This window comes from Hyalella azteca, unplaced genomic scaffold (genome assembly GCF_000764305.2).
Source record: "Hyalella azteca isolate HAZT.00-mixed unplaced genomic scaffold, Hazt_2.0.2 contig11116, whole genome shotgun sequence".
NCBI lineage: Eukaryota > Metazoa > Arthropoda > Malacostraca > Amphipoda > Hyalellidae > Hyalella > Hyalella azteca.
Genome location: NW_025941125.1, coordinates 51140 through 75968, shown reverse-complemented (window position 1 = coordinate 75968; position 24829 = coordinate 51140). Strand labels below are relative to the sequence as shown.

The 24829-nt window shown below is 39.2% G+C and overlaps 1 protein-coding gene across 1 annotated transcript; it reads right to left on the bottom strand.

Annotated features, from left to right (window-relative positions):
* Positions 1–21: 21 nt before the first annotated feature.
* On the bottom strand, positions 22–24740 carry LOC108683286. Its single transcript, XM_018172589.2, has 11 exons — positions 24104–24740; positions 10928–10979; positions 9868–10769; positions 8475–9040; positions 7508–8187; positions 6144–6870; positions 5615–5885; positions 2483–2617; positions 2043–2267; positions 1439–1590; positions 22–1128 (listed from the first exon to the last, which is right to left on the bottom strand). The coding sequence occupies exons 1-11, from the start codon at positions 24449–24451 to the stop codon at positions 924–926; spliced, it is 4263 nt and encodes a 1420-aa protein (XP_018028078.1). The 5' UTR covers positions 24452–24740; the 3' UTR covers positions 22–923.
* Positions 24741–24829: the final 89 nt, after the last annotated feature.

The following is a 24829-nucleotide window of genomic DNA, read 5'->3' as shown; positions in this document are numbered from 1 at the left end:
AAGCATTCATCACCAGAGCGAAAGGACAGGAATTGTGCAGAGGTACTTCAAAAATCTTTAATGCAATTTGAAGAACCTTGAAAGTTAACGATTATTGTCACATTATTGTATACGTTTTCGTGGTTATATTACAAATGTACAACACAGTATAAAATAGTCGTACTCGAGGCAGCAACCTTGCAGTGTTAAGCGTGCACCTCGTGCGAAATTAAGGTTGTCGCGTTACCCGACGTTTATATTCAGTGACAAGTTTGACAATTATCAAGACTAGAACAATTTAGTTATAAAGATAATATGGGATTTTTTCAGGCAACATTGAACGTATCGGAAGAATAATTCTGCCTAAATCTTGATGTCGAAAAGCGACAGAAGTCGAAGTCATTTGACTTTGGGTAAATTGATAGTTTCGGTGGTAATCATCTACAAGACGAGATATCACGCAGCACATGGCTTTGCATTGTGGTATAGCCAGGAGCTAAGTGGAGAGCCAGCTGACTTGGCAACTACGGAACTAGAGAGAGCTCGCACATGGAAATGCATTAACTTGAGTGTATAAACGAGATTCTACATACACGTTTAGCATAAATAGTATCAACTCTGCTTAAGTTGCTATTCCAGCTCTTCCTTCGACGCGAAATCTTGCAATCTCCAGATGAATCCTACATGCTTTGAAAACAATCACGAGGCAGCTCCCTTGACGCAGTTACTTTCTTATATTCAAGATTTCCCCAATACTTTCTTGCAACTTCTTACTACATTCGATTCATTGTGAATAAAATAAGACAATAATGTAATATCTGCGACATATCTTGATAAGCATGCGTGGACAATTCATTGTTTTCAATGCCAGAATTTCATGTTATGACTGTGACAGGCCTTCATGCGCGAATATCACTAACGGTTACTGCATTCGTAGCCGAAGCTTAAATGCCTCTCCGCTCGCCGGCCCTGCGACGAGGTCGCCACGCATCCGCCGTGTTGCGTGCCTCTTGTTCACTCGTTGCGCTCTGCGCGTGTGCGTTCATGACGTCACGTATCCACGTGCGGTAGTTGGACACGCGCGCGTAGATGCCGTACTTGCCGAGTCTGCCACAGCCTTCGCCAAAAGATGTGATGCCCACCACGTGCCTTTGCGACAATGATTATTTAAATACATTTTTAAGCGCTGAAATTAAATTATATCAGAAACTCGTGAGCTTTCAAAGAACGTTCCCCGGAAAGAAAAACTCCTAAGAATTCGGCGTACGCAAAGTTACGTTAGAGTCGGAAGTGGATAAAACATAACTCGACTCGCATTTAAATTTGGATAAAATGATCGATATGTGAAATAAGCAACATCTTTAATTCTCATGCACGAGTCATAATACACAGAATTTTTGAATTTATTTCCATATAACAAAGAACCAATTAAAATAAATTATCCTTTAATATGTCATACCATGCGTGCCCCTGACGGCACAGCAGCGGTCCCCCCGAGTCACCAGCGCAGGAGTCGACCCTGCCGCCGCGGTAGCCCGCGCAGAACATGTTGGGGGTGATGTAGTAGTCGCGGTATACCGCCCTGCACGACGCGTTCGGGATGATCGGAACCTGACGTGCGTAAGAGTTGGGTAAATAAGCTGCTGGTGCAATGTCTACAAACAAGTGATTAATTAATCAAGTAGAAATGATTTCCTAAGAAATCATTATGTCGCTGAGTATTACGCAACCAATTACCGTTTATTTTCACAGTAAGACTTAGGAGGGACGCAGCTACTATTGATTTACTGTTGACCAACGTCGAGTGAAAATATTTAGAGAGAGACGCGTGGAGAATAACATCACTAAATCAGAAACAATGGCTCACATCAATAATATCTTGACTGTGATTGGGATGAATTCTGTGCCAATAAACGGATTGGCTACAAGTTCTGCTTAGATTTAAAGAACATCAGGTCCATACCTTGTGTTGGTTTCTAGTTAATGATATCGAAAAATATAAAACGTCTATGGAGAAATATGAAGCGGCTTAATAAGTATTCCTGCAATGCTGCAGTCCGAACCTCGGCCTGATGCAGGACGTCTGTGCCGAAGAGGTGGGTGTGTCTTTCTTTTCCCCACCCGATGATGGTACAAATTTGCCCCACTGGGAGCGGCTCCCCCTGGTTTGGGAGGCACACCGGGGAAAGGTACGGGGTGTAGTCAACGGGTTGTGGGAGCCGCAACAACGCGATATCGTTATCAACGGTCGTGGAGTCGTACAGGGGGTGAGAAATGGTTTCCGACACCTGAAAAGGAAATGAATCGCATTATAATACTACATATTAGGCCCGACGAAACTAGGTAATATCTTCGTTGAGGTATGCGCATTATAAATTAAGTCAATGTGCTATAGAGCTTATATGAAACTCGATTCACTTTTCGAGAGTTCAGGCATTTTGAATCAAACCAATTTTTTAAAAAATAGTATCTAGTCTCACGACGGTTGTTGAGAAAGTCTCACCCTGAACTCGATCTCCGTGCCCTCCCTGACGGAGAGGTCGTGTTCGGCGAGCCTCGCGTAGAGGCGCTTCCTGACGCAGTGCGCGGCCGTCAACACCCACCGAGGCCCCACCACAACGCCCCCACAGAACGCTTCCTGTCCCCACACGCATAATACAAGTCCAGGCTTTGTGAGTGATGTTAATAAGGCTTGATCAATTAAAGTGATGTTAATATGAATTAAAATATTTGCGAACGAAATGATGCAGCTGTGAAAGATGTGAATCGTTTAGAATCCATGACTTAAATTGACTGATCATGACTTAAATCTATTGTCTATTGACAATAACTATGTTTACCAGTTATTGGATACAAATAACATTAACAGCTTTGAATCCGTCAGTCGAGAAAGGATTTAAGTTATTCACATTTAAAGATTATCTGATCAACTGATACAAGATTAGTAAGTAAGACTTGTAAATATATTTCAAAGCTGCAGAGAAAATATCATAATCCGTCACCCAATAGTATTGTCCAATTAAGCAAACAAAAATATTGTGAAAGCTACCGACAATTGCATGATATACGATAGAAAAGTCTTACGCAATGTTATTTTCTACGAGCAACAAATTTGACTGGTATATTATTCATACTGTCGTATAATGTTGGTGGCATGAGTATTGAAGGTAAGTGTAAGTCTCTCGTAAGTCGTAATATCCTCAAGAATTTATATTCATATAAATTAACTCAATCTCCTTCGATTCGAAGTTGTTTATTTATTCGTTTGATGACCAAGTCACATTGTTACATTGACCAAGTTTCATATGAAGATATAAAATGCTTGCGATGAATACGATGGCAATCGTGAGGATCAAAAAGCGTCATAAATACACGGCGGTTAACCAACGAAGCGCATCGTCGTCTCGTATACATCATGAAAAAAACATGCGCTCATCTTCGTCTCATATATACAGTGAATTTATCATTCACATATCTTCTCATACACGCCATAAAGTTATCATTCTTACATTGTAGTGTCATATGCACCGTGGAGTTATCATTTACACGTCGTCGTCTTATGTACAGCGCAATGTTATTGTTATCACACGCCCAGCAGCGTTTGAGCGCATGAAGACTGAGCAGCGCTTGAGCTCATGAAGACTGAGCAACGTTTGAGCTCATGAAGACTGAGCAGCGCTTGAGCTCATGAAGACTGAGCAGCGCTTGAGCTCATGAAGACTGAGCAGCGCTTGAGCTCATGAAGACCTGTCTCTTATACACATCTAGATGTGTATAAGATCTTGATGCTCTGATATGTTATTGTGATCATATCTTGATGCTCTGATATGTTATTGTGATCATCTTGGATTGCGTGGCAGGAATATGAGGCAAAAACTAGTTTTTGATTTCTTGCAAATAATTTTTACTGAATAGTTCAAGGTTCGGAAATTACAGATTGTTTATTATTATTTGCGAGGATTGTTAATAAATCATATAATTTTTAATTACCATTATGTTTGTGTTTATTCTATGTAAGATAACACCGTCTTCATCAGCATTCCCATGTTTGTATTGAAACTCTTAATATATTTGCTTCATGCCAACTACGCTGACATTATTTCCTATTCCCTGTAATTATTTAGCTCTATCTTTGTATGGTAATACAAACTCAGTCCGACTCAATAATTCTTCACAGCGAGTTGCGCATAATATGTTCTCTAAAGACACGTGAAATATCGACGCATTTTGCTCCTAATTAAGTCAGCTTTATTAGGATGCTTCGCTGGCTATCTGGTCGCCATAGCAACGCGTGGGTCGATATGTTGCGTTCACGTGCAAGTTTTCCTACTGATCGCAGCAGCGACCATGACAAGAGAATGTTAGGAAGAACGAAGACGCTAGAAACGAAGACGCTAATTATATACAAGAGAAACGAAGAAGCTAATTAGAAACGAAGACGCTAATTATATACAAGAGAAACGAAGAAGCTAATTTTGCTCTCATGCAGCTAAGTACGCCACTCGGCGGTTGGCGCCAAATCTGATAAGAGGGACGACGACGCGTGCGTCTTGCGTAGAGCCAGCAACTACTAAAGAGACTACAAGTATCCACGAATATCCCATACGATAACTCCTTGCACGTTGAAATTTTTAAATTAATAAATCTTCATTCGTGTTATTCTTTCGATGCGAAAATACGTGCGTGTTATTCTCGTGCTATTCAATACAGATCAGCTGGGGCAAAATTATAGAAGTCATTAGCAATCAGGGACGAAATTTAGTGAGTTTTAGATCGACGATCGTCAAGTTGGTCGTTTAGTCCTCTTCTAAATTGTAATACAAATTACGCCTAATCATGCAAAGGGCTGTTTTACCTACCGAGACTGGCACTATGGAGAAATAAATTTGTGTTAACTTAGAGTAAATTTTAAATATTATCAAATATTTTGAACTTGGTGACTTTGTATGTTAACTTCGTTAGCCACAATTTGCAAGTTCAAAACCCCAAAAAACGCCCATATGCAAATAAATATCTTAGGTTTGTTGGGTTTAACATTTTAGGTTTTCATTGTAGTTGAACAAAGAAAGCCTAAAATGTTAAGTTTGAGATACCTCCTTGCAAACGATCTGCTGATTCAATGGTGCGGCGAAATTGTGTATTTTTAAACATGGGCGCACTATACCTACCTTATTTCTCAACTTGAATACTACCATACATTATTTTTCAATTTGAACTCTACCATACTGTATTATTTAACTTGAACACTGCCATACTTAATTTATAAACTTTAACGCTTTAATCATGTATAGGCATGCGTACGATATTGGCGAGTCGGTTGACTTAACGAGCAAGATATCAGCAGACGTGCGGATGATCAAACGCAAGTAATGAAGCGAGCACCTTTGATCTTTGAAATGAATGCATTAAAATTGAGTGACAAAAACAATCTACAGATAATGAAGTGTTATTTCGAATAATCAAAGAATAATTCTATCAACAGACTACCTCTGCATGACCTTTTGATATTGCAGTGCATACAACTCTTTCCAACTCTTTTTACAACTCTTTTAAATAGAGAATATTGGGGACAAGATATTTCACGATAAAAATCATTTAAAAATTATTCCAAAACCACAGCACGGTTTTAACTCACTTTGTGCCTGTTGAGGATGACTACTTGCCATGGCCACTGTCCTCTCTCGGCCTCCCGGCCTCCTAGAATTTTTAAATTTAGGCCTAGATTTTTTGGAGCGTCCTCCATCCCTCTGGAGGTGTTGTGCGCACGACCCTCGGTCCAAAGGCCTTTAGTGCTGACCCCACAAACTGCGTTCAAATTGGGGGAGTGGAGGGAAGAGGAGGAGGGGGTTGGGGAGGGTGAAGAAAGCCGGAAAGGTTTAAAAGGTTTAGAGGTAGTTTGGTTTCTGCTAACAATTCGTTTACATTGGCGGTCCGTAAATTACAGAGAAGGTAGAAGCTGTTAGCGCACATTAGTGTTCTTGGGCTGAACTGAAGGCAACATTTAGTCTTTTGTTGCAGCGGCTGTGGTCTTGAATGGGGTGGATGTTTGGAAGACAACTGAGACGATAACGCATGCACGAGAAAACCCTTTGAAAATGATCACGCTGAAATGGTTAGAGAACCACCGCTGTGCTACGAGTGCTGGTTGCATGATGAATGGTAGCTATGATAGTGTGATGGTTTCATGATGAATGGTTGTTATGATAGTGAGATGGTTTCTTGATGAATGGTTGTTATGATAGTGTGATGGTTTCATGTCAACTGAATCTGGGTGGGACAAGAAGAAGGAAGATAAGTGGGAGGCAAGGGATGAGGTTGGAGGCGTTGAGTCTAGAGGCACCAGATCAAAAAGAACGCCGTTTGATTGGCTTTCGGAGCTGCCGCGTTTGATGGCTTCATCAGTTCCGAAGAGTTCCATAGATGTCATTTCTTCTTCGTCAAGTAATCTCTCTGAATTTTTCTCGTCCTCTCGCACGATTTTTGACTGGTGAGGTTCAGGTAAGATATCATCAAAAGGAGATTCTGGAGAAGTCTGAATAGCTCCGTGAAGTGATGTTGAGTCAGAAAAATGAGGGAAAGAGTTTCCGGAACTGCTATTAGGATGTTTTGCTAAAGCATCCATTGAAGGAAAAACTGAACTCGTAAAGTGGGTTAAGGGGAGCGAAGAGTTTCTTGTGGGAGACACTGGGGGTATGATGCCGGAAACGGCGGATGCTCGAGCTGGCAAAGACTGGCCAGATGAGGAAGATGAAGTCGCAGATAAGAGTCCAAACGAAGGCACTGATGCGACTGACGACGATTGAGCTGATTGCTGAGACGACGAAGTTGCAAAAGTAGATGCTGATACTTTGGTGCCAAATAAGTTTGCCTTGAATTCGTCATCTTCTAAATCTGGAGGGAAACAAACAGCAACTCGAAGCAGCTTGTGCGAGGGACTAGCATGCTAGATAATTATGATTTCGACAAGCATTCAATTTCCTCGGCAAGGTAATCAGTACTATAACTAATAGTAAAAAGTTATACCTGAAAGTAAAAACATGAAGTATATTAATTAAAAACTGATACATATATATCCAGGGGGTACAAAATATTTCAAGGGATGATAGATACTTCCAACAAAGACGGGCCAACGTGAAGGATATATGTATGAGTATTAAACCTTACCATAGACTTCGGGGTAACAGAGCTTATTGGACTCATTCGTATAGCATAGTATAGTATCGTATAGTAGTATAGTATAGTACAGGACAGTACAATATAAAACAGTCCAGGTCAGTACAATATAGCGGTTTCTGCATTAGACCTGTTGCCGATTCTCAACATCGCAGAATATTCCCAGCTCGTTGCGGTCTCAAACACGCAACTAACTGCTCCAATTTCGTTGTGCTTAAGAGCTCGGCCTTCTTGCCGTTTTGACCAGAACTGTAGCAGGTAGCTGGGATCGAACCAATGACTCACTGTTCCATCCAGTCTTGGTATTATGAACAATAACCACTGTACCACCCTGCCCCGTTGGGATAGAGCTTACCTGTACCAGAGCTCAATGGGGCATTGAAGTCTCGATGACTTGAATATCTTTGGTGGAAGGGACGATGATGGCTGGCCTGCTCGCCACCGTAATTCCTTCCATCAGTAGGTACATTGATGTGTTCTGCCCGATGGTACCGAGGATCTCTACTGTGGTCCTTAATATCCCCAGATCCATCGAATCGGATTGGATCCCAAACATTTCCAAATCTTCTGGAATAACCAAAAGGATTTTCAGCCGAAACGATGTTGTAACTGTTCCGAGCCTCATCTGAAGTTTGAGTGTCATGTCCTCTATGTTGGGACCATTTAAAGCCTTTGTGACCATGACCAAGCTCGTTCCAGAGCAAGCTTGATTGAGACCATCTTGATGCAAAGGGATCATTGTAGTTAGTCCCCAGATAACTATTCCTATCCTCCATCATGTCAGGTGTTCTGTTATCTAGTCTTGAAATGTCATCGCGTTCGCCTGATAAGAAATCAAAAGGATCCAAAATATCCTGGCGGTCTTTCGCTAGTTCTACTGAAGTTTTTTCTTCGATGGAGTTCGCAAGATATTCTTGTGTCGTAACGTCGCCATTTTCCTCCTTGTACTTAGTCTCGCAAGCGTCGCCTGGTGTGTAGCAAAAGGCTTCTTCTCGAACGATCGCTCCGCCGCAAAACAAACGGTACTTGCACCATCTGAAGGCCAAGGATAAAAATTATAAAAAATTGGAATGTCTAAGGAAGGGAAATTGAAGAAAAATTAATTTATTCACAGTTCTATCACGAGTTTGTTATGTAAAGTAGGGGATAACCAAAACAGCAAATTTTTCGACCCTACACTGAGATGCAGTAAACGTAAAACGTCTCAACAAAATCTACTGGGTGTGATATAAAATAAAGATTCATGTGTTTTACGTGCAAAGAAAATAATAAAAAATAACTAATACTCGTATATAATTCTATGTTATTACTTTACAATTTACCTATAACGCGACGTGACGCAAGTTTCTGAACAATGGCCCCAATCCGACCACCTCGAGTAGAAAACTGCGTTGAAATTCACCAGCAGGCGCAAGTCTCGGTGAGACGATTTGCGCCCTTGTACCACCTTAAACGCTCTTCGTCTCGCTGGTCTCTGGTGGTCATTTCTAGCAGGAGAATCTGTTTCCAAAGTATTCATTTTGTTATCCAATTCTGTTAAATTATCGTGCATTATTGAGGGCTGTCGATTGTTCTGATTGGCATATTGGCGATGCGTATGTAGGCGGTTGTGTTGATGGTTATGTCGGTCGGGAGCAACAATTTTCTGTTCCCTCTTGACATATTGCACGTTGTTATCGTCATCTGAGATTAATTTTCCGACCGTTTCGGATACAAGATGGTTGGCGGTAGTTTCTTTAGACTCGTATGGCTTTGGTCGATTTATTTTTGAAATGCGGTCATTTCGATGAGATTCTCCTCGCGGCGTAGATGCTATCAGCTTTGCCTCTTCTGCTGAGTCCTTATTGGGTTTTTTCTTACACCGCCACCCGAAACATGACCTCTCTTCCTGGAATACAATGAAATTTATGGTACACGACTTAAGTTAATATGGGACTGCAGAGATGCTCCGAATTAAATCTAATTTTGAGAAAATAAGCTACCAAGATCCTAAAAACGTGTCTTTTTTTCATTTTAGAAACAACGATGGTATAGTATTCAGCTTACAGTGGACAGGTTGGGCGCAACTTTCATCTCTAGCATAATTATTCACGTGGAGCAGAAAAAACCTAAGAAGGAGCGCAAATTCCAAGAAATAAACAGTCAACAAGCACGACATAATTTTGAATTTATAGTGAAATAACTACTTGGATCCGCAAAAACTACAAAAGTCACGAAATAAACACGATACAGAAAAAGAAGTGCACAGTCGTGAAAATCAAAACGAATTATTTTTGGTCGGCCATTTGGCCATATTTGAAACCGAGACGCTCGATCGTCGCAGTTGCCGGGAAATTGTTCAGTGTTTATGCGGGCAGAATAAAGCTGAGATAAGCATCGTCAAGCCGACCCTTGACTCATAAATATTCCCACCGCTTCAACATAAAACTTTAAAGTGAATAAACTGTCTCAGGATAAACTCAGTAAACGTTCAATTAAATCGTAGTTCATAGAATGATACTCTACCTTGATGCGGGCAATGCAGCGCACCATAGAATGATACTCTACCTTGATGCGGGCTGTGCAGCACACCATACAATGATACTCTACCTTGATGCGGGCTGTGCCACACACCATACAATGATACTCTACCTTGATGCGGGCTGTGCAGCACACCATACAATGATACTCTACCTGGATGCGGGCTGTGCAGCGCACCATACAATGATACTCTACCTTGATGCGAGCTGTACCACACAAATCCTTCTTCTTACACCGTCGCCGCCGCTTCTGCTTGCAGCGTCTATTACAACGCGTCCACGGCGACCACTCAGAGAAGATCTGCTCGCTGCTGCTGCTTCTGCTCGATGTTTCTTTCTTGCTGTCGTTTGTCCGGGAAACGCGTTTCCTGTGATTCCTTCTGTTATGAATATTACTCTTCAATTTCTTAAGCTTATTTGGAGTCTGCGTTTTGGATGGCAATGATGAGTTTTGTTTTCTTCTTTTCTCCCGTCTTGATTGAGAAGAGTGAAGATCGTGTCGTGAATTTTCCTCGGAAACAATCACGGATCTTTTCTTGCGATGCTGCAATTCTGTTTCATAATTATTATATGCCTTGAAGGTTTTTTTTAACTTCTTCGGACTGTACATAGCAATTTTCGAAAAAGGGATATTATTTGTAGGGCTGTACAAATGGAGCCTCGTTTGCCCTTGACCCTTTTCCAATATATGTAAACGGTTCTTAAATTCCTTTGCTAAATAAATTTGTGTCATATGTGAAGATGACTCGTTGGTATGAACTTCGAGAACATTTTTGAGGGACCCTGAGTTGTTAACTTTAGGCAAGTGAAAGATATTAAATTGTTTCTTAGAGAACTTATTTACAATTTCATCGCCAGTCTTAGCCTTACTTTTTCCAGGCTTCCATGTGAGATCTACCTCATTGAGCTGTGACCCAGGAGTGATTAATTTATTAATGGAGAAATTAGGCCTGGGCTCATGTTTAGATAAACTAAAATCAGGCAGAAGATTGGCTGTGGTGCGTAGGGTGTCATGGAATGGCCGCTGCTTAACATTTTTGATGATTCTCTCTTTCCCGTTGATTCCTCTGAAGCTCGTAGCCTTGGGCGGTCGTGCAGCTAAAATACATTAGATTCGATAATAAAAACTAAAATTTCTAAAATAAATGGCTCGAATGTATTTCCGAATATTAGTACTATTTTTTCATGTACAATATAAGACATTTTGCAATGCGAATAAAAATCACCACTATGAACAACGTTGTAGGTGCACATACCAGATGCATGAAGTAGAAACTTCGTTGCGCTTTCAGTTCCATCAACAGAAATCTGTAGCGAGCGAAAGATTTTTTAGTATCAAGTAAAATAATTAAAAAAAAGATGAACCGCGAAGAATTCTTATATTTAAGCCGTGAATAAATCTATAGCTATTGGTTTAAAAAGCTTATTAACAGGAAAAAATTTCAAGAAGTATGCATCCGATCCGATTGATTTTTAAAAAATAGATGGTGTGTCGTTCAGCAGCTAAATCGAAAATGAAATGCAAAACTTACGAATTTATCAAGCTTAGCATTTTGATTCTTTAAATCAATCAATAACTTGGCAGCGGCGAACATAAACCGCTATTCTGACTTCAGAACTTATCGGTAAAAAATTTGGTTAGTTAAAAACCTGAGCGAGGTTTAGACTTAAATACATCTCAATAAAAAAATAATAAAAAAACAGAGGCTTAAGTTGATACCCAAAAACTAAACAGCAGAAAGAAACGTAAGATATCACCGGCCACATTGAGCATTGCAATATTTTTCTTAGGGCTTGAAGTCAGTCAGACTTGGCTTGCCCCAACAATTGCAACGCGCGCGTTGCTGAGCACATTCTCGGCCGCGGGCTTGTCGTGTCAATAGAGAACTTGACGTGTGCTGCTGCCAAGCACGAACAAGCGCGACTCTCCGTTCTATTGACAATCATGGCTGAAATATGTGACTGGAGACACGACATGACAAGGAATGAATCAGGCGGAAAGTAACTTTGTGTTTCTATGTTTGAACAAGGCACGAAATGTGAACAAGGCACGAAAAGGAAAAGAATCGGCGACAGGTCACATCAGGCCTACGCTTCAGCGCCGACATCACTATGTTATGTTATGTGTTGCATTGGATCAGTACGTAAAGTGTGCGCTGTTTGGTTTTACTGCGTTTCGAATAAGTTGTGTGGTCGTTCTATATGCTGTTTACTCAATAATAATTAATAACATTAGACAGCTAGGAGAATTTAGCCTTAAGTTATTCAAGGGAGCAGTAAACAAGAGATCAATCTCAAACTTCTCGCGAGGAAGACTTAAATTTTGGAAGGTCGAGCTTTCACAAAATTATACATGCCATCTAAGTCTGCATAATACACCAACGTAATTTGATGACCATCTTTGGAAGTTGTGCCGTAAATAATGATGGCATTTACAAATTAAGTTTACTTAATCAAGCATATCTAGTAAGTTAAATAAAACTGAAAGATGTTTGTGCAAATTCGAGCAGCAGTACTCCAACGGAGATTATATGGTGCAATTTATTAAAAAAATAGAGCATCATGCAGGTGTTAGAACAACTCGTGTTTGAGTTGGTGCAATGAGAACTTGATCAGGCTTTAAAAAGCAGATGTTGCTCGAAGTCGCTATAGGGGATTAACATAAATAAATCGTTCCAAATAGTTTTCTATATTTCACACTAATCATCTTCTGCCTATTTCGAAACATATTTTGATTTATGGAAAGGTTATCTACAATCATCCGAGTTGTGTTAAATAGATAGGTATAAATTGTACAATAACGAAAATTTTTATTGTCTTTGTAACAAAATTGTCACGTAACAAAAAATTGTCAAATTGTGTAAAATTTCACGTAACAAAATTTACAAAAGCCAGGCACGTAAGAAGTACTTTTCCAAGGACAAATTCAGTAACTTAAGCTTCATTTACCATCTCATCGAGAAATATGTATAGAATGCAAAGCTTAGTTCAGCTCTAGAACAACAAGCTAGTCGCTCCAACGCTAATGCCACCTTACATCTTCAGAAATGCCAGAAAAGCTTTCGGAACACGCGATGTCGGCTCGATTTAGAACAATTTCAAAGACGCACATTAGCTAAACCAAGCTGCTGTAACGCTCCACATTTAGAGCTGGTATCGTCGGGGCAAGCACTATAGAGGTTTCATTTTACAGCTTAGATAAAATTGGCAACAACCTAATGGATATTGCCGGGTTTTTCAAAGTTTTTGCTCGTGACGTTAAAGGCAGATTATTTCTTGAAAATATGATCTGTAAAAACGAAAAATATAGTTCAAAATCCGAATGAATATCTATAAAAAAATTAGAAGCACGCAGGGCGTCATCACACGAAGGCATTCACCATATCAGCCACAATTATTAATATGTTCTGCAATTCAGAAAACCGTGTTCTTTATCGGTGTCCAGCTTGGATTAAATGTCTGGAAATCTGACGGACGAGGTGCGAGCATCAACCCGAGTTTCCCGTGCAAGGCGTTCAAAATAATCTTTGCTATCTAATTAACTTTCGCTGCTTGCTAATCTTCGATCATTTAGTCTGCACATTTTATGACAAGAGAGAAATGAGAAAATATTTAGCGTATTTTCGTACCCTTTCACAAGAAACTAAGCTTGGGCAGATGATGGAAATTTTCACCAGATAAAATAGTGTTACTAAATGTTATAATGCAAGAGAAGGTCGATATTTACAAGATTACAATATGAGAAGACACGGTTGCAACGACAGAGTGACGATGTCGAAGTCGGACAACGGAAAAGGATTTAGGAGTTAATATCGACAATGAGTTGAAATTTTCTAAGCATATTGAAGGTCAAGTTAATAAAGCCAATCAACGACTTGGACTGATCAGACGCTCTTTCGAGTTCCTAGATTTAGAAACGATGAAGCAGTTGTTTGTTGCTGTCGTACGCCCGAACCTGGAGTTTGGAAACATCGTGTGGTCACCGAAATTTGAAAAGGACAAAAATTTAGTAGAGAGTGTTCAAAGACGCGCAACAAGGATAGTTCCGGGCTTGAAAGGCAAGTCCTATGAGGAAAGATTAAAGATTATGAAGCTTCCAAGCCTCCATTATCGACGTCTGCGTGGGGACCTCATTGAAGTATACAAATATACTCATGGCTTATACAAGGTCCCAGAAGGATTACTAGAATTTGAAACAAGAACCAACACCAGGGGCCACGGCTATAAACTAAAGAAACAGCGTTGGAACACATCCATGCGACAACATTTCTTCTCGCTTCGAGTCACCGACATGTGGAACAGCCTCCCCGAAAGCATCGTTGAAGCTCCGAGTATGAACATCTTCAAAAACAGACTAGACGAAGCTATGCAGGAGCATATGTTCAGTCTTAAAATGCCTAGCAAATTACGGAGCAGGCAATAAGTCCAGCAGCTATCTCAATCAATCGTCAGTTATGGAAAGATCGGGTTCCAAAGGCCGGATCCCTTGTGAATCAAGTCACGAAAAGTTCAAGAATCGGCAACAGGCCATGGGCCCTATGTCTTCAACGCCGACACTTCTATTCTATTCTATTACTTCCCAAGAGCAATTGTGCGACACACATTGCGCACAAATTAGTAATGGAAGTATACAAGTATACTCATGGTTTATACAAGGTCCTCGAAGGTTTACTAGCAATTGAAACAATAACCAACAACCAACACCAGGGGCCACGGCTATAAGCTAAAAAAAACTGCGTTGCAACTCATCCTCTCGACAGCACTTCTCGCTTCGAATCACCGACATGTGGAACAGCCTCCCCGATTCCATCGTTGGCTCTCCAAGTATGAACGCGTTCAAGAACAACTAGATAAAGCTATTGAAAAATACATGTACAGACTTAAAATGCCTAGCACCATATCAAACCTGGTGGAAGTCTAGTAGCCATTCCGAACTATCGTCAGTTTGGAAAAGATCCGGTCGAAGGACCTGTTTTTAGACCGCGAAAAGTACAAAAATCGGCGACAGGCCACATCAGGCCTACTCTTCTGCGCCGACATCATTATGCTATGTTATGTTACATAAGCATCAAATAAATAGGACGCATTTCGTTTTTCGACGTTATCAAATGATGTACTAACAAATGATAATTCATACCTTCTCGATAGGTATGAACCTTCTCATACCTCTAAACAATGGCTACTTCCGGGAAGAACGCTGAGGCCAAATTATAATAATTCTAACAGCTAATCCTCAATTCAATATCAACGAGAATCTAAATATCCATTTGAACGATTTCACATCCTGCCAGACACAAGCTAATCTTCGGGCCGTTAAAGATCAGGCAGCTCCGTTACCGTTACACTCGTCCATTCTCGATACCTACTACGCATGCGCGGAAGTGAGCCGAAATCGATCAACTGTTTTGCACGGAAAATTTAAGCTTTTCTTAGCTGCATCCGTCAGTCTGTCTAGCCAGAACTTAACCTAACCTTTAAGAAGTGTATGGGTTTGCGTGGTTCGTAATCAATTCAAACGATTGAATGTGAAGGAAAGCGTAATTAAATTTTCCAGATTTAATCGCGGACGAAACATTGCGATCGCATACTTCCTGTATTTAGCATTTAATTGGTAAATAATTCACATGAAGTTATTCTTCTTAATATTAAAAAACATTACGTAACCAATACTTATTAGATGCTGAGTATACTCAGTAAGGAATTTAAATGATATTGCAATATATTGTTCGTCATAAGTAGTTCTGGAGCGAGCAACAGCTGAAAGGTTCTTAGTGAATGTCAACTCCACACAACTGTATGTACAGGAAGTTAATTAGCGAGCCTATGCATGGGCACGCGCGAGTCCGTTGCTGCATCGCCGCCGCTCTTCCAGGCCTAGTTTTTCGTGTAGAATTTTAATTGATGAAATGATAAGAGCCACATTTGTTTAGCATTAATCACGTCGTGCTTCTTCAAACGCCAACATGCGGATAATTCACCAGCGTAGCAGGTAATTAAACTTATTTTTCTTTAGAATATGTATAATGAATTTGAATTTCAGTTAGCAAACATGCATATAATACCAATCAGCGGTCCATAAATATGTAAAATTTTCAATATTATAGTATAACATTTATATAGTCGGCAAACAAAATTCAGTGTAATGGATACACAAATTGTTAGGTAATACCTATAATGAGTTTCAGTGCTTCTGAACAGGTGATTACTCGAGCTACGTCTATATAATTAGGTACCTTTAATTCAGTAGGATATTGTAAATTGTAACGAAAGCTATGATCGAATGCAAATTGTTCGTACACGAAGACATCTGTGCAGGCAGGAAGCAGATTAAGCAGATTAAGTGAGCTAGGGAAGGCGAATTTAGCCTAAAAAAGACACTCCTTATAGAACAACTTATGTCACCTGCTGCTATCACAACTAAAGGTCAAATAATGATCCTCCCTTGGGATTAGCACACAGACCGTTTATCAATGCCTCAATAGTGTCGAGGTTACAAAAACGAACCTAGTAGAAGAAAACCTCTACCCATTCCCTAAAATATCATGTAATCACTCATTCATCATGTAGAAATGTTCAAATGCTCATTATTAAGTCCTTTGATAAAAACTTCAAAATTTAAAAGCGTTACCATATACATAAATATTTATTATTTACAAAATGTGGACGAGTTAAATCACTGGAAGCTACTGAGCAAATATGCTGTACGATAGAATTATATTCTCACATTCATCTTTGAGTTGTAATGCAAAAAAACCATCAATAAAACAGACATCTAAATCTAAAACCAGATGTCTAGACAGACAGGTTCCATCATCAGATCAGTCGAGAGCTGCTCGTCAGATAGTAGCCGAAGATAGAATTTTAACACCCAAAAGAGTTAGCGAGATTTCAAATCAAAGTAGCAATCAAGAAATTCTTCTCGGTCTGTACAAGACTCACTCAAGACTAATCCTATGGATAACTTTGATGCCACGACGGCTTATATATGGCGAAGCCTCGTCTAGCAAGACCATCATTCTCGGTTGAGGTATTCGTCGTACCTTCAGCGCGGCATGGATCATAAGCAAACTAGACAAGTTATTCGGAGCTAAGTGTACACTAGCTGTACATGCAGGGTTGTCCTATGTCCCGTTATCAGTAGCTGCATCGAAGCTCATACACTTTAAATCAAGTTAAATTAGACAGCACGCATGGATCCATATTGCAGGTAGCGTCAGTTCACTCATCTAATCAGCCTTGGCTTCTTTGTGGATTCTTATTAAAAACTTCAAGTAAATTAAAATAAAACTTATTCACCAAGTGCCTGTCAGGTACATTTGACCATTTACTTAGCAAAGGCTACTAATACGATTGAGCGCTCAGTACATCGAAATTATTTCATTTGATACATGTAAGCTCGAAAGAAATCCGCGAATAAATTAGCACCCCGCCAGCAAATTACTACCTAAATATCTCTAGCATCATATTGGTGAGTAAAATAAGTTTAATTTTTATTAGACAACATGAGCCTTTGATTCGCACCCTGCATAATAATAATGCTGGCCCTAACGATGTACGTACAACAAATACATGCTAGCCTATGCTGACTAATTGGCTAAGACAGCAGGAGCATCAGTGCAAATAAAACATGTGTAGCTAATTAATTGAATTAGTAAGGATACGGCAAAATCCAAGTAGAATTAGAATTTAAGCCTATTAAAATATTTCACGTAATGTCTATTAACTCTGGTAATTATATAATATGACCTCAAGAAATGGAGCATATGAGGGACCATTCGTTTATATAATGAATAACTTCATAGTATAGGTAGTAATGAAAACAGGAAGGTACCATATCCCCCTTATAAAAATTACCTAAATTAAAACCTAACTAAAAAAAGATGGAAGCACACATGATCTATCTGAGCAAATTTGCTGGGAAGTGATGTCTCTGTTATGAGGGCAGAGGGGAGACTGAAATAAATGAGGTACAACAAGCATGACTATTTATCTTCCTCGCCACAATGGCTATAATCCATCGCAACATCGACCAGAAATATATAACTTTTTATATACCAATCGCCGAAACAATATTGATTGAATTCGTTGATGTAAAACGGACAATCGATAATGTCAAATGAATTGATGCATATGTTGCTGGATGTTTGAAGCCAAGTTTACAATAAAACAAATAAAAAAACTTTTAAAAACCACGTTTTCTTAACGGACAAAAAAGAAAAACATTTACTCTTACATAACATTTAAGTTATGTAAAATGTTCAAGGGAATTAGAGAAGTTGTTAACATATCGAAGTCCTACGATCTACGTAGAAATTTGTTTTCACGATAAGCTGTATTAAACTGTAATTTTGATCAATAAATGAACAAAACCTGAAACAAAGTTGAAACTTAAGTATATTTTTTCGTCGGATATAAATTTATGTGAGTGGAATAAGGAAATATTTATGCAAATTAATCGAATTATTGGTAGTACATTATAAATCATGCAAAACCTCGGACATGATCGCGAATTCGTACATTTTTATAAATAAACGAATTTCTTTCTTAATAAAACTGCTCAGAAAGTTCAATTTCCAGGAATCCATTTTTGGGACTATTGATTGAAAACAACAACACTATTTAAGTTAACATTCTCGCATTATTCTATTAGTTTAAAATAATATTCCTGCAGGCTTTGGTAAAACTTAGTGCGTGTGTAAAAATTTAAATGACTGCAGTGCACGAAGTAGATTTCATTTAACTAAAGGTCAATTATATTGGGGTCTGCCTCGTCTCTGTAGAGTGTAGACGACGGCGTTTTAGATCGGCGATCTTAAAATGCAGTCACGTAGCAAACTTTTTCTTGCCTAATTTATCCATGACGAAACAAAAATTATGCGCCATACAATTCATGCAGCAAGCAAATTTAAGAGCCTATGCCACGAAGGAGATCAGACGCCCGAAGCTCGCTCACCATTCCCAGCATAAATAGACTTGGATGAGCCCCGTAACCTGCAATTTTGCTAAGTTATTATGGGTGGTCTGGCTTGCTCCACACATGGATTGAGAAACTCTGAGCTAAATTTCCTTGATAATTTTAAATTGTATTGTGATAAGATCTTCCCATTCGAACAAGAAATAAGGCCGAAAAAGCGTAGATTACGTATTCTCTCTGCATAGCAACGGGTTCACAGCAATTGTTTGGGAGCAAGTCTACAAATAGTCTATAGACAACCGTCTAAAAAAGCTCAATATAGAAATTCTTATCAGCAAAAGAAACGATTCGCATGTCTTTCTGTTAGCAATATAATCATTTTTGTTAACGAATGGGCAAAAAAGCCTCGTCCAAACGAAACTTTGCCTGCGTCAGTTTTTTATACAAATGAAAATTTCTTCCGTAGTCGATTCTAAACCCTTGCATTTTGCGCAACCAATGGCCAAAAGATAAAAGCTCTAGCCAAATCGTTCATTGATCGAATATGATACAGTATAAGCATGACGCTTGAAAGATCTCTGATAAAAGTGATAATTCTTTTTGATATTTCAAAATTTACTCGTCTATTGTTTAACCAAATTCAACAAGAAGGGTATGGACAATTAATTGAGATTTGTACAATCGATCAATACAACATTCGAAGGGAAAGGATGGCCAATATTTGGACATGAGACAAATATATACGATCAGTCCGTCTAAATACAGAATTCCGCGATCTCTCATCACGGACACCAACACCGGCTAAGCCTCAAGAGAAGCCAGGCGCCATGTGCAATATACAAAGCGGCATAATAGGCTAAACATTTATGACGGCCGCGTCAACGCTTTGTGCATAACATTTTTCGCCGGCCTCTGCTCGCGAAACAGAACATCAAGTGAACATTTGATTTAAGTTGGCGCACAACTTAGTACGAATGTTTTGTCAACATCTACAGTTGCATATAGTTGCGTTTCATGCCTCACTGCCCGAGATTTTCCAAACGGCTCGATTGTTCAACCGATACTTATGACGACTAAGCACCATACAAACGATACTATAATCCTTTCTAAGCTACTTAAAAAAATGGATACGGGAGCATAATCATGTTATAACTTTAAAATTTCGATTATGTGCATAATTTAAAAATTTAAAGTGAAATTCAGAAATGAAACCTACGGATGCAATACCGCTTGCGATAACGGACATCTTGCGCTGACAGAAAAGAAGGTGTAGCTAAAAGGAATGTATTCATGCGTGCCTCATAAGTATTATATTAACCATGTTTCCCATTCATGAAGTATTATAAGCATGTATTTAGTCATGTTTAAAGCAAGGATACCAGACAACGGAGCATGAACAATCTTCTAACTGTAAAATTTTATATATTTACATTATTCAGCCCGTCTTTCCTGAGCGTATCACAGTAACACAACCCTAGATACATAAGCGCAGCTATATATGGTAGTCTTGAATGCTGGCTTAGCTTGTGTATAGCTTACATGATTGGAGCCCCCATGGTGGTGTGTTATGCAGGCAAACATTCACAAGATTTAGAGGAGTAGCTCATCTCCCAGCTCGACAGGGCACCGTTCATTTTATTATATATTTTTTCTTTTGAAATTTACTGTAGCAACAATCTGTTCACTCCATTGTGCAACGCATAATACCATATAATCCACCCATTTCCATGAGTTAAACACATACTAGTCAATAAATAGCTGAGTAAATACAATATTTTTCCAACGATCTTATTTGTATCATAGAACAATCTGGAAACCTGCAAGTCACCGGACAAAAAAATGGGTGAGCGACCCAAAAAACAGATCAGGAGTGCATGCAGACTCACATTAGTTGTTCACAGTACTAAATTTGCACTTGATAAGTGATCCGGCGCAATCTGCAGTTGATGTGAATTAGCCAGCAACAACCACCGAAGGACGCCCACTAAACCTACACCAAGCATCAAGACTAAGATTATGATAAGATTTTCATAAGCCGCGTAGGTGAATAGAGATGATCAAGTCAAAGGCACAGGTTGAGGTGTGCACATCTAAGACTTGTCTGCATATAATCTCTCAGTGATTCATTTGACGCGTCTCAAACGTTTAAAAGAAGCTCAAAGGTGATGAACTACAGAGTGGCGACAGAATTCTTAATCAGGTTTGGCGCTAAACAAGGTTCCCACTGGAAATAAGCCGGTTAAAATACGAAAATGTTTTCCTTTTAAGTGACAGACACAAATGAAATGTAAACTTTTCCTGTTCAGAAATTCCCTACCAAAATAGTTTCTCCATAGGCATTAGAAGCAAGTGTAGCAAGCACCAACGCACCATGCTATCAATGATGAGACAAGTTGTTATTAATTTCTGCACCCATCAACAAACTTCATGAGCTGTCCAATAACTGATATCAAAATGTTATACTGATATGGCTTTACATGTCAAGTGTTGTAGTTAATTAATACTATTTCGGGCCTGCCTTGACATATACACAAGATATAAGAGCACTAGCTCCAGGAAATGAAATAGATAATTAGTGTGAACTCGATTCAACAAAACGATCCATATACTGACATATGCTCATCACTCGTCTTAGCCGCGATTTGACGCTGCATACCTTTTTTCAGATAATTCAACTAACTACTCCAAGCCAATAAGGGACACGAGAGATGCACTATAGACGCAAGATGAAAGATGCAAAGCACTATTCGAACGATTCCAAAACTCAAAACATTTTTTCAGCCTAATTTCGATCAGCTTCAAGTTATTTACCCTTGACCACTATGCATCTTTGCAACATTTTTTATGATCCAAAAAGGCCTGAAATTCAATGCTTTTATTTATTAAAGCAGAATAGTGGGCGATATTAATGTTGCTATGAGCAGGTATAGAAATAGTTGGGGATAAAGGGATGACTTTGTCTCTTCTCACGCGTCACTATGCGGATAAAATATTTTTAATTAAACTCAACGATATTCCTGATACCTCATCGAGTATAAAATATGTACCGGTATACAGCTTATACATGCATTTATAATATGAATTTAGAAGTAATAATGTCACTAGATTGCTTTAAATTTCTAATGAATGTATAAGCTATGCAGATGCATTCCACTCTTATTAACCTTTAGGGCGCCTTGTAAAAGTTTGCTCTTCACATGATACTTCTTCCTTTGAATATGAATGGTTATTCATATGCTCTAGTTTTACTTGTGCTGATATTCCCGGAACCAGTTTGAGGCATTACAATTATTTCCGTCGCCGATTTCCCCACAAAAAACGCAGTACCTGCGCGTTCCTCGATCCTGACAAATGGAAAAGTGGTTTCACTGCAACAAATTTATTTAAATCACAGGAACTTGCTGTACACTATCCTCGGATGCGTGTAACAGGCACTTTATAATTTTATAAATTTTCATTACTTCGATCATGTTAGATTCAACACATCTGCGGTCATAATTTGTAACAGTAACAGCGACACAAGGCTTCCGTGGATACATACAATCGGAAATGTTAGCTTTTATTGAGGTTTATTTGACTCCTTGAAGCCTTCAAGATTTCCTGTTGAGCTTGGTATGGATTCCTTCGTATTTTTCGCTGTCGTTACCTGTGAGACATTGGTAAATTTTCCTCGGAATCATAGGTCCATTCTATATACCATGAACTAACGTGTTACAACTTGCTGCAATTTGAGCGACTAAATTTTCAACCGAAAGAAAAAGGATTTAAATTGATTGAAAAAAAAATTAGGTTGGACTCGCAGACTAGAAAACTGTTTCTGATGTGAACCGCAAATAGCAATATTAAAAAAAAAAGATCAAACAATTACGGGAGTGACCGTATCGTAACAGCTCTCGTCACACGTCAGCTGCGACGCCCACGTCTGCGTCACACGGTGGCGGTGTCGGATTACCGCCACTCCGCTGTGTGCAAGTTGGAAGGCGAGAATAAACTTCTCTCAACTTCTATTTAAAAATTACGTACTTCTATCTAAAAATTACGTTTTAGCACCAATTGCGGGGAAATATCCAGGAAATATAAGTTTTAATTTTCAAACCTGAAAAATTGCAGATTCAGTATCAGGGTCTCCATAAGGTTTGGAGGAAAATGTCACGATGCTCGCGCTGCAGGCAGCACAGGCAACGAATTCTCGTAGCAAAGTGAAAATAACATGAAAATTTCAAGCTTCGTTCGACCACCAATGAAGGCCCTGAAAACTGCATGGCATAAATATTTAGCATATATAATCGCCAATAAAGTACAATAAACTGCACATCAAGAACGCCGTTGTATCACACGACACGCATAATCATGGCTTCATGAATCAAAATCAGTCCAATGGTGCATGGCTGAAATGCGTGCTCAGCCGCATGCCGGTTTCTCGTTGGGTGCCGTTCGCGTCGGGCTAGATAAGACCAGATTCGCAATTTTATGCTAGATAAAGCTTTCTAATTATGATCGAGCGCGTTCCGATCCCTCATCTGCCTCTACTTGGCGACACGCATGCCCTGACAACAGGCTTCAATTGCAAAAAGGTTTCAGCACTTAATTGGATTGCTTCTGCCATCATTGAACGAGATAATCAAGCAAAATAAAAGAAACAAACTAAGTATTCCACCTAAGTATTACAAGCAGAAATCAAAGAAGGAATCTAGGAGAAGTAGTCTCTATAAACTGCCACTTCGCTCGTCCATAAATCCCACGAAATTATATCAATTATCAGTCCACGGAAAATTCAACTTTAAAGCTACACACATCGTTGAGTTGCTATATCCAAGAGGCTTCTCCACTAAAAGATGGCTATGAAGTTTCATGAGGAATACCATCACGATTTAAGATCATACGTGTATTTTTTACAATAGTCAAACAGATTTTGCTATAGGAAAATCATATAACATTCAAAAATATCAACGCTATTATTGAACCCAAGCAAAACCAAAGCTATAGGCTATGCAAGTTATGTGGATTTATGTAGGTTTTCATTGGCCCCAAGCAAAGAAAAAACTATATGCTATGTAAGATATCCTGGATTTTGCATTCATCAATTCATTAATAAATCATGTCATCTATAGGACTCTTCTATGTTGATCAGTAAAAAACCTCCGTGGACTAAGGGTCGCCTCGAGCGCTGCAGATTTAGGACGTGATTATACATCAATGAGGTCTGCTAGGCCGTGCATGGGCCCTCAAGCAAAATCAATTAGCTCATAATTAGCCTGATGACGACGCAAAATTGTTATCGTTCAGCTTGGCGGATTACTAGAGCTAGATTTATTGATTTGAGCGCTGGCGCCAGTCTATCTCTGGCAACGAGTATAGAGGGATTTTTGCGATACAAAAAGATGTGTAAATGCTATTGCACGAAAGAAATATTTTCAAACGTAGCAAATTTTAGTTACAGTACATCAAGTTGCACAAGGTTTAAAAAAAATTATGTGAAACTCAAGTTACAATCAAGTTTAAGTGTTACATGTCTCACCTGCTGATCGCCCATCAATTGGACGTTTCGACCGGAAGAATCGTTGAACATGTCTAAAGTCCGAACTCCTTTCATACTTTCAGATATTCCATTTACAATAGGATCGAGAACGTCGATGTTGATTTTACGAAATTTACCACCAACCGCAGCTTTCGTATCTCCAGCGGTGACTACTGCATCGTAGTTAGGTTCATCACTGGTGACGCGAGCTTCTCCTAGTTCACTACCTGTCCTCTCACTACCTTCACTGTCGGTTCTTGAAGATATAATATCCTTATCAAAGTCCTTTATAGTCGTTGCGTGGCAAATTACCACAATATAATACAAGAATAAAACTCTTTTGTTCATCTTTTATGCGTTTTGATATAATCACGTTCAACAAAGGTAATTAATAATTATGTTAAATAAAGTTGAATTCTGCTTGGCTGATTAATCCTCGAGACGTGATTTAGGCGAAACGAGTTGGGGCAGCCAGGAATCGACGGTAATTAGGCTCTCTCAAAGCCTATCGCAAGCTATCAATACGCTTGAACGAATTTTTAATCGAACAAATCAAATTGACATCTGTGCAGTTGGAGTTATTCGAAAATTGCGGAATAAACTTCTAACAATTCATTTAACGAATAAAAAATAAGTAACTTCCATTAATAAATTTCCAACGTATGGTAGAATAATACACTCGCCACTTTTACATAAAGAAATTTTTACAGAACGTTAAACTGAGGA